The 11,229-nt window shown below is 46.2% G+C and overlaps 1 protein-coding gene across 1 annotated transcript in view; it reads right to left on the bottom strand.

Annotated features, from left to right (window-relative positions):
• The window catches only part of SPMIP4 (sperm microtubule inner protein 4), a 364,345-nt gene extending 353,660 nt beyond the window's left edge, over positions 1 to 10,685 (bottom strand). Inside the window, exon 1 of the mRNA XM_069648203.1 lies at positions 10,477 to 10,685. Coding sequence (XP_069504304.1) covers positions 10,477 to 10,610 — 134 coding nt within the window. The 5' untranslated portion in view covers positions 10,611 to 10,685. The remainder of the gene's footprint in view (positions 1 to 10,476) is intronic.
• Between the last annotated feature and the right edge of the window lie 544 nt (positions 10,686 to 11,229).

Consider the following 11,229-nt stretch of genomic DNA (forward strand, 5'->3'; position numbering starts at 1 on the left):
CTGGAGGGCGCGATCGTCCCAGGGAAAGGGTTGAGCGGGGTGCACTCCAACAGCATAAATGTTGGGGTCAGGGTGCCATTGTCATTAAGGAATGGACTCTCTTTCCAGCCCTGATTTATAAAACCCGGTCAGTGGTGTGAGTGCATGAGCATTGGGGGGAAATGTCTAGTTACAGTGTAAGAACTCTGGCATTAGATGGTAGCGCCCGGCCTTGACATGTGTGAATCCTGGGCTTTTATGACGATAGATGGTATGTGATAGCAATACCTCCCATGTGATGTGAGTATATGATCCTCTGGGAGCAATGTCTAGTGGAGGAGTAACAACCCAATGTTAGATGGTAACACCTTGCCTAGATATGTGAGTCCTGGGATTTGATGGCAATAGATGGTATGTGATAGTAACACCTGCCGTCTGATATGAGCATATCAGCCTCTGGGGACAATTTCTAGTTATGAGTAAGATTCAAAGTATTAGATAGCAATGCCTGGCCTTGAACTGTGTGAGTCCTGGGTTTTGTTGGCAATTAATGGTTTGCAACATTAATCCAGGACATCTGATGGGAGTCATATGCACCTCTGGGGGTAATGTCTAGTTGAGGAGTAAGACCCCAACATTACATAGTAATACCTTGCTTAGAAATGTCAGTTCTGTTTTTTAATGACAATAGATGGCATGTGATAGCAATACCTTCTGTAAAATGTGAGCATAAGAGCCTATTGGGGCAATGTATACTTACAAAGTAAGATTCAAAGCATTAGATAGTAATACCTGGCCTTGAAATGTGTGAGTCCTGGGTGTCGATGGCAATAGATGGTAGGAGATAGTAATGCCTGTCATACAATGTGAGCATATAACCCCTAGGGGAAATGTCTATAGAGTAAGAACCTGAGCTTTACATGGTACTCCCTGTCCTTGAAATCTGTGAGTCCTGGGCTTTGAAGGCAATCAATCAGTGGTCTTCTAATTGTGGGGTTGGCACCCTTAGGGGGGCCAAAGGGAAGTAAAGGGGGGCTCAAGGCTCTTTAAAAAGAGAGTACAGTGAGTGCTTTCACTAGAAAATATAAGCAGCTATGTCATCTGCGTGAGCTCGACTACAATATTTTTAATTGAAGGGGGTGAGGGCTCAGCATCAAAAGGTTTGAATACCACTGCAGTAGATGGCATGTGAAAGCAATGCCTGACATACAATGTGGGCATATAAGCCCCTGGGGGCAATTCCTCCTTACAGAATAAGAAACTTTGCACTGCCTGGCAATTTCTGGCATTTAAATGTGTGAGTTCTGGGTGTTGATGATATGATATGGCATTTGTAACGCGCCTATACAAAAGTGACACTAGATGGAATTTGATTGCAATACCTGCCATACAATGCGTCCTCACCCTACCCCTTGCAAGTGGCTGGAACAGTCAGGTGTCTCTCTGCCTCTGTTCCTGGCAGCCATTTCCACTAAGCGTTTCAGCTAAGAAAACGGCAAAGAATCCAAAATGATGCAGCCCGCCTGCTCATTAACCTACATCCCAGAGAACACCTCAGCCCTACACTGAGAGTCCTCCATTGGCTCCCTATTGGCCAATGCACTACCTTTAAAGCCATGTTCTTCACCCACCGGGCCATCCACAACACAGGGCTGGAGCTCCTTCAAGACAAAGTCACCCACTACCACCCCTCAAGGACTCTCAGATCTGGCACAGCATCTCTCCTAGTAGTCCCAGAGTACAACTCCTCCAGAATTGGCGGATCCTCTTTCCCCGTCCAAGCACCGACCATCTGCAACTCCCTACTCTTGGCAAATACCCATTGAAGGCCTGTACAAAAGTCAAAGCAAATTGATTTCTCAACTTTTCTATCTAGTATAGAACTACTCAAGAGTGTTTGGATTACCGAATTCAATAACTGGGAATATTGGAGGTTCTGGTCGCAAAGGCAGATTGCAAACAAGCATTAAAGAGAGATCCCTTTGGTATGAGAAATGAAAAAGGTTTATGAAACTTAATATAACAAAAAGTGGTTGAGAGACAATGCCCATTTCTAGGGACAGGCAAACCGGGCAACAGCCCACGGTACAGTTGTGGGCAAGTGGTGCAGCAGGGAATGCCTGTTAAATCTCCCACCTGGGAAAGCGGCTTGATCCTGTGCATTTCAAAATAATGAACACAGTAAATTAAAAGTTAACAGCACTATATGAATAGAGACAGGGGACAAAAGCATGCCCTGCCCACATACATCTAAGACCCCCCCCCGATGCATCCAATGGCTTGATACTCTGCTGAGAGTATTTTTTTAAGAAGGTTCCCTTACCCCAAATTTGCATCTCTTTGTGTAACTAAACATGCTTAAACTGCTCCGCAACCTTGGACAGTGTGATTATTTCTGCATAGCAATGGCATGCCAGAATGAGGGTTGGAGGTTTATGGTGGAATATAAGGCCTTTTCTTTTTTGCTGGCTTAATCAAAAAGGCCAGAGACTACCTGCAGAAGTAGGCATTTGTGGGGGCAGGCCTGGGTCACCGAACTAAATGGCCAAAGGAAGGTATACTATGCAGAGGGGAGAAATTGGCATTAATAAATGCTCTTGTAACGGATGACTATGCTAATTTTCTTGTTTGTGTGAGGTTTTGGGGCGATTAAATGAGTTCAGAAACCTCTGGGGTTTCTTTTAAAAATAATTATTTCTGGTACGCTGATCCAGTTGAAACAAAAAAGAAAAGACTACAACTCCTAGAATAAATACATAAAAAGCCCATGACTGGAAAATGTGTGCTCAGGTGACATGAAGTCACCGTGTCAAACTATGCTGTTTACTGGGAGGCAAAACAAGTTTGAGTAAGTCAGAAAAAAAATACATATATTTTAACCTATATGTTTGCTGCCCTTTAAGGTTCAGCAAAGGGGCAAGGAATTAGAAAAATTGAAGATTTTAAGGATCAGGGGATTGTGCTTGAGGGGATTACTCCCTTTGTTTCGTCTTGTATATGTCCAGGTGCGAGAGTGCTTTATTTATTTATTTATTTTGAAAAAGATTTATGCATAAAAGGTAGAAAGCTGTTATGTCCCTTGCCCTTGGCCCTCACTGGCAAGTCAGCCTTCCAGTTAGGGCCAGGTCAAAGGCCTTAAAACCTCATTCAAGACTCTCTTGGAGTCAGTCCTGGCGTCTTTGGCGCCAGGCTCATAACCATCATGAAGACCAACATTAGAATGGGACTATTTACTTGGGACTAGTTCACTTGGGGGAGTTCAGCCAACATGGAGGCACACACATAGCTCAGTTACAAGGAACTGATCTATGTGGTCTAGTCTTTTGGGTGTGGCAGGCCTGGGACTACTTTACCTGGACTACTTTGGGTGTGGCAGGCCTGGGACTATTTTACCTGGACTACTTTACCTGAGACTAATTAAACCGCACCCAAACAGCAGAACATGCTTTGCGTTGTTTTGCTGTGGGCAGCGTAACGCTCACCGTGTCCAGTTCTTTGATGCCAGCTTACCTGAAACCAAGGACCTGCAGAGAGAGAAAGAACACTACAAAACTTACCTGGAACAGAGAAGGCCTTTCAAGAACTTAAGAAAAAGTTAACTTCTGCTCCAGTTCTACGGCATCCTCGCCCAGACCTCCCTTATATAGTTGAAACAGATGCCTCTAGCATGGCTATGGGAGCTGTTCTCTCACAAAGGGACCCATGAACTGGCCAGTTATACCCTGTGGTGTTCTGGTCACAAAAATGTGCACCTCCCGAACTGAACTATACTATCAAAAAAAATAACTCTTGGCTATAAAATCAGCTTTCAAGGCATGGCAACACTATCTCCTTGGTGCTAGACATACTGTCACGGTCATAACTGATCATCGAAACTTGTAATACCTAAAAACAGCAAAGGCTCAATCATCCCATCAACTGCAGTGGGCTCTTTTCTTCGCTGAATATGACTATGTGATCACCTACCAGCCAGGAGTCCGAAATGGAAAGGCTCACGCCTTGTCCCGCATGGGTGTTGATGAAAAGGTACACATAACTCCAGATCCAGTAGCCATCATTCCAGAAGACAAACTCCTGGGTCTTACGACAACATTGACACAGGGTGAACTCCAAAACAAGATCCAACTCTTAATCGATCCCACTTTCTCACAAGAGTGGTGTACTCAAGGAGAACATTACACCATTAAATACCAGTTACCATATTTTAGGAACTGTCTATACTATCACGACTCCCTGATTGAAGGTCATCCTGGAATTGCCAAAACTCTAGCTAAAGTAAAACGAAACTATTGGTGGCCCACATGGCATAAAGACATCTTACAATGTATCCAATATTGCAGTGTGTGTGCACAAAACAAGTCCCAAAAGCAGAAACCAGCTGATCTTCTCCAACCATTGGAAATTCATCCCACACCATGGCACACACTGTCCCTTGATTTCATTACAGATCTACCTTCCAGTCAAGGATTCAACACCATCTTAGTAGTTGTAGACCTGTTCTCTAAAAAGGCACACTTTATTCCTTTTAAGGGTCTTCCAAATGCATCCAATTTAGCTAAAGTATTCCTGGAGGAAATCGTACGGCTACATGGCTTTCCATCGGTCTTGATCTCTGATCGAGGTAGTCAGTTTGTATCCAACTTCTGGAGGAAATGCTGTTCAATGGCCCAAATTGACATTCGACTATCCACAAGTCACCATCCTCAAACAGATGGCCAAACAGAAAGAACAAACCAAACCCTTGAGCAATACTTACGTTGCATGTTACATCAAGTGGAAAGAAATTGGAAGGACTTGTTATGGATAGCTGAATATGCCTATAATAATTCATTACACACCAGCACTGGACAAACCCCTTTCTTCACTATATATGGTAGACATCCATGTAGTTCAGAATTGGATCTCCCAACCCCTTTGGAAATGCAAGTGGTTAAAACCCTACATATGACTATTTCCCAGGCCTTCAAAGAAGCAGCAGAACATTTAATCCAAGCCAAGAACAGACAAAAGAAATTCGCTGACCAACATCGTAGTAAAGCCCCCGACTATCAAATTGGAGACAAGGTCTGGTTAGCATCAAAATATGTGCCCATAAAAGGGACTCAGACCTTTCGTCCCCGATATCTGGGACCTTATTCTATTTAATCCATAATAAATCCAGTGGCAGTTAAATTAGCCCTACCACCCACTATGCAGATTCATCCTGTGTTTCACGTATCACTCCTGAAATCGGTTCAACCTGGTACTCTGGTTACAACACCACCAAAACCAGTATTAGTTGATGGAGAACCAGAGTTTGAAGTAAAGGATATCCTATACTCAATATACACCAGATCCAAACTATATTACTTAGTTGATTGGAAGGGATACGGCCCTCAGGACAGATCATGGGAACCTAGTGAATACATCCATGCACCTCGCTTAATTAAAAAGTTCCATCAGAATTACCCAGCCAAACCAGGACAAGGCAGATGTGCCACTGTGAGAGGGGCCTTGGGGGTGAGTTCTGTCATGACCCTTGCCCATGGCCCTCACTGGCAAGTCAGCCTTCCAGTTAGGGCCAGGTAAAAGGCCTTAAAACCTCATCCAAGACTCTCTTGGAGTCAGTCCAGGTGCCTTTGGCGCCAGGCTCGTAGCCATCATGAAGACCAACATTAGAATGGGACTATTTACTTGGGACTATTTAACTTGGGGGGTTCAGCCAACATGGAGGCACACATATAGCTCAGTTACAAGGAACTGAGCTATGCGGTCTAGTCTTTTGGGTGTGGCAGGCCTGGGACTACTTTACCTGGACTACTTTGGGTGTGGCAGGCCTGGGACTATTTTACCTGGACTACTTTACCTGACTCTATTTAAACCGCACCCAAACAGCAGAACATGCTTTGCGTTATTCTGCAGTGGGCAGCGTAATGCTCACTGTGTCCAGTTCTTTGATGCCAGTTTACCTGAAACCAAGGACCTGCAGAGAGAGAAAGAACACTACGAAACTAACCTCGAACAGTATCCTGTATTCAATCCATCGCCGACTTCATTTCCACTCACCTGAAGGTACGAACTCCATCATCCGGCACCGCATGCATCCTGGAATACCATAACCTGGAAAGAGGAGAAAGAAAGACAGCATTAGTAGGCGTTTACTCACGTTTCCTCCCGAATGAAGAAAGCCATACAATTCTTACCTGGGTAGTCATCTCCTGGTCAGTATCATTGCTGGAACATTACGGCGCTCGGCGAGGAACATTACAACCTGCAAGGAGAGAAAAGACACAGGTTAGCAATATAAAAGGCGAAACAGCGCTGCGCATTGCGCATTACTCATCGGACAGCATTGCGCACACCGCGCTTTCGCCTACCGGCCCATGCTCATCTTCAAACTGCATGACAACACCAAAATACCATTCCATACCTAAAAGGAAAGAAGCAAGAAATATTATTCGAACTAAGAGGAACATAAGAACTGCAAAGCAGCAGGCCTGGATTCCAACAGGGGGGCTTGCACCAGTGAAGTAACTTGGCCGCTGCTCGCCCCCCACATCTACGCGCCCCTGCCACGAGGAGCAGGATGGAGAATCCACCTTTTACAATATTAAGGTGAGGAGAGGGCCCAAGGGGGAGGAAGGAGTTGAGGCCAAGGGAGGTGGGATAACATAAAGACAATCTGGTATTGAATCCAGCTCTCCTATATTGCAGACCCATCTTTAACTAGAGGCCTTACCAAGGGACCGAGAGATGTTTCGAGAGTGCATATCAGGTGAGCGTAACAAAAACAAGCATTAACAAAGACAACAGTTTTGAGATGTGCGTAGTGAAAAGGTTTTCTTTGTTGCTACTGTAGGTATTGAGATCACATGCCCGTGTACCTTCAGGATTTGCCTAGTGTTACAATCAGTAATAATAATAATAATAATAATAATTTAGCATTTATATAGCTCTTCGAACCCTCCGGTATCTGAGCACTGCTTATTATTACCCACAGTGTGTGGTGCTCATTTATCGACCTGAGAAGGATGAAGGCTGATTTTGGTCCTACAGGGATTCGAAAATGCATCTGCAGGCTCTGCACAGATGTCAAAGCAAGTGCTCTACTCGCTGTGCTATCAGACCAAGTTACCATCAGTTGGTAGGTTTTGCCAGGATATGTTAACATATAACCTATTGCAGGTATTGCCATAAGACAGTAAGGAGCTCACGTCGTTGTAAGGACTCACACAAATTTAGACATCAGACAACAGCATCCAGCGCAATTTACTAGGAATTTCAATATGTTGGCATTGGACTTGCACCATATCATTGAATTTGATTTTATAGAGCTTTGCGTAGATGTACCACTTCCAAGCTCTGTGTTAATCAGTGTTATTACCCAGTGATATTACCCTGTTAATCGCCCTCAGAACGACAAAGGGCCTAGTTGGCACAGCCAGGGGGTTTAAACCTGTCGCATGGCTTTGTCCCATTCACAAAACGTGCATGTTCAAATGATCTATCCATGTGGCATACAACTATATGCCAGAAGTTAACATTATAACCCAGGAACTGGCACGATTAGGCAGCTATTGCCATCACATGCCTAAGTACTCAATCAATTTTTTGGATTTTACAATCCTACATTTAGATTCTCTCGCCAAATACCAGGTTTTTCCATGACATGCTTGTGCACTCACACCATTTGGCAGGTATTGTTATACTTTGTCTAGCTACTGAAATCACATGGCCAAGAGACTGCTCCACCTCATAGTAAACACACCTCCCTGGTTTTCCCTTGTAGCACTTTGAAGTAGTTTTACTGCAATCTTTGGCTGGTTGACCTCCTTTCTCACCGACCGACCCTCTCAGGTCCACCTGGGGTATTTCCTCTCTTCTATCTCTCTCTCTAATTGTGGTGTTCCTCAGGGGTCTAACCTCTCTCCCTGGCTCTTGAACCACTGCCTTGCACCACTTGCCCACTGCATCGCTACTTTCGGCTCCAATTTTCAATGTTATGCGGATGACACTCAGTTCTCTTTCAGGCTCCCCTCAGCCACCTCTGTTTCTTCTATCATACCAGACGGTCTGTCCGCAATTCAGGAATGGTGTGCCGCCAATGATCTCTGCCTTAATGCCAGTATGACTGAGATCCTCCTCATTGGGACACACGCTCCCTCATTTCCAATATTTCTCTGGCTGCCCACTATGGGCCCTCTTCCTGCACCTTCCTTTGAGGCTAAACACCTTGGTGTCATCTTCGATTCCACCCTCTCCTTCTCTCCTCACATGTCTGAGGTCTCTAAGCAGTCAAACTATCAGCTGCACTCTACTCTTCGACCTTTACAACTTATCCAGAACAGGACTGCGAGACTTGTCCTTGGCCTCAAGCCCAGAGATCGTATCTCTTCAGCTCTGAAATCTCTCCACTGGCACCCTGTGGCTGCAAGGATCAACTTCAAGACACTCTGCTTTGTCCTCAAGGCTTTCTGGGGCCTGGGACCTCTCTACCTTCAACTTTCTCTTCCAAAATATCTTCCTTCTCAAGTTCTCTGCTCATCCAGCTCCAACTCTCTGAGGGTCAGATGCTTCTCCAAGCGGAGAGTTGGGGTCAGATCTATCTCTTCGGCTGGGGCCTCCCTCTGGAACAGTCTCCCTGCCTCTCTCAAACTTGAGCAGAACCACCTCCGGTTCCGGAAGCAACTCATGACCTTCCTTTTCGCTTCTGCTTTCTCTCTTCCTCTCCCATGCTGATGCACCTGACTGCTCTGCACACTGTTCACCTGGTCACCCTCTGAACTCTGGCCCAGGCTCCTGCATGTCCAGTTGCCCTCGCACTGCCTCCGGGCTACCCAGCACTTAAGGGTCTGTATCTGCAACCCTACAGTCCCTTCTCTCTGCACTTATGAGCCACCCGCTGGCTGCACTTATGAGTTAACTGCACTTCCCTCTTCCCCTCCCCCTTGGCACTTCTCTCTTTCCCTCGCACTTGCGCAATCCGAATGACACAGGGCCTCGTAAGATTGTTATTTTGTCCTCCCTTGATTCCCCCTCCTTGTCTTGTCGTGCCTAGAAACACTTGTGTACAGGTGCGTTCTAAATGCCACATCATATCATATCAAACCTTACTTAACATAGCTGGAAACTGCCTCCTTTTTCACCACCACCTAACGCTTTACCTTTATTTCACGGCATTCTCCCACCTAAACATTTGGAGCGGCCTCCGAGTGCTGTGCTCACTCACTCAAGAGAACCATTGGATCTGTTACTCTTTCAATTGAGCGCAACATTGTTGAAAACATAGATTAGACAGCAGCAATAGTTGATTTTGTGGCAGCAACATCTAGGAGAGTGCCCTTCATTTAGACAGTGAACATAAACATGGGCTAATGAAAATTAATTCCTGTTTCTAATATTGTTGTATATATTGGACCTCATTATGAGTCCAGCAGGAGCCATGCCGGTAATGGGGACTTACCGGGGCAGTCCCGGTCATTCCTCATTGCCGTGCTCTGAAAAATATTGCTCCCCATTCCCATTCGAGTCCCATTGCACTCAATGGGAATGGGGAGGTCGGATGCACCCGGTGCATCCGCCAAGGTCTGCGAGCGGGTACCTTTCTGTCCTCCAGGTCAGACCTGGCGTGCGAAAGGCACCCGCTCGCAGAACTCCTAGTTTGCTGGTCCGGAAACAAGAGTACCGGCAAGCTTACCGGTACCGTTGTTTCCAGACCGGCAACCTCGTAATGACCCGCCAATGTCTATTATTAGTTTAAAGAACAAATCAATAAAACAGTATTCAAGTTGCAATGACTTTGGAGGGTGAGTGCACTGCGGGGCATCAGTAAAGGGGAATTCTGGTGTTTCGCCCTGGACGCAATGTTCTCCAGAATGTGCCTTGGTGGAGGCCCGCCATGGATTCGAACCTGTGACCTCCTGCTTAGACATCAATCTTTGCATTCCATGGGACTGTAAAGGATTTAGCCAGAAGTCGGGCAATGGCTCTTCGTTTGATCCAGTGCTGTGGATAAATCAGCTGCTATCTCAAACTCATGAATGAAAGGCGGACTCCCTGCTGAGAAAGAGTACTGTGAGAAAATGGCTGCGCACCACACTCGGCAGACCTCGGACTCGCGTGAGCAGGTAGGAATCCCCATTAGGAGGCGAAGAGGCATTCGCAGCCGCAGGGGCTGAGGCATTGTCCTGTGCAACCCCGAGCAACCTGTCAACACAGCAGCCACAAAAGCCGGCGAAGCCGGAAACCCAAAGCCGCAGCAATGTGGGCATTCTTAAACAGACCACAGGAACAAAGTGTGTGTGGCAATCGGTAGGAAAGGGGAGATGGCAGCAGTCGCTTCTATTGTAAATTCGTTACATTTGAAAAGTCTGCACATGGCATATTACACACATTTCTTAAGAGTGCCATAGACTACAGGCACCGTGCACAGAGCACCGACATTTCCCAACAGGGAACACCACCCGCAAGTGTTCTCAAAGTGCACAGAAGGAACCCTCTTGTGGGGCAGTTGCTTACCGTTCCGGTGACACAGTCAGTCGCTGTGGGACTTGGAGCGGGGTCAGCAGCTCAGTCGACTGCAAGGTCCTGGAGAGCGTGCCAGCTCCCTCCTTTTCGCGATAGTAATGCTGGAGAGCAGACACGGCGGCCATCCTTCCAGTTCCTGCTGTCAAATTCTGCAGAGAGGGAAACAGCGTTAAGCGCGGTGTGACACCTCGCTGCACCTCCCCGCCTGGCCTGCTAAGAAAGTAAGGAGCACAGCACAGGCAGAAAGGTGACACATCGCTGTCTCAGTAACAGGGACCGCCTACCCTATTGTAATTGGTCACTTGGAGATAACATTACACACACACACACACCCACAGAGAGGCACTGGTACCGGCGACAGTGTTCTGCAGTCATGGGGGACGATTAGAATGAGTTAACAGTATGGGGTAAACATATGAGTTATGTGTGACTTGGTTGGAGTGCGACCACGCCTTTGTGGAATGATTATATGTTCTCAAGTCTCGGTACCTGTTATTTCGTGGACATTTTGGCACCTCTAACTTTTTAGGAGACTGGTAAATTTCACTTTAAACTTTTTAACGCTCAAATGACAACTATTTTCATATTTTTTTAAATGAATTAAGGTGCACCGTAACCCGAAAAGGCACCCCCTTCGTGTGGTCAAAATCATAAAGGCCAGTCCACTAGATGAGCTAATTTAGTGAGGAACGGTGGTGCAAGTAGGAAAACACTTGGGTAGTGGGGGCCGGGGATGGAGTGGGC

Source organism: Ambystoma mexicanum, chromosome 2q (assembly GCF_040938575.1).
Source record: "Ambystoma mexicanum isolate Mex_15411 chromosome 2q, UKY_AmexF1_1, whole genome shotgun sequence".
Taxonomy (NCBI): Eukaryota; Metazoa; Chordata; class Amphibia; order Caudata; family Ambystomatidae; genus Ambystoma; species Ambystoma mexicanum.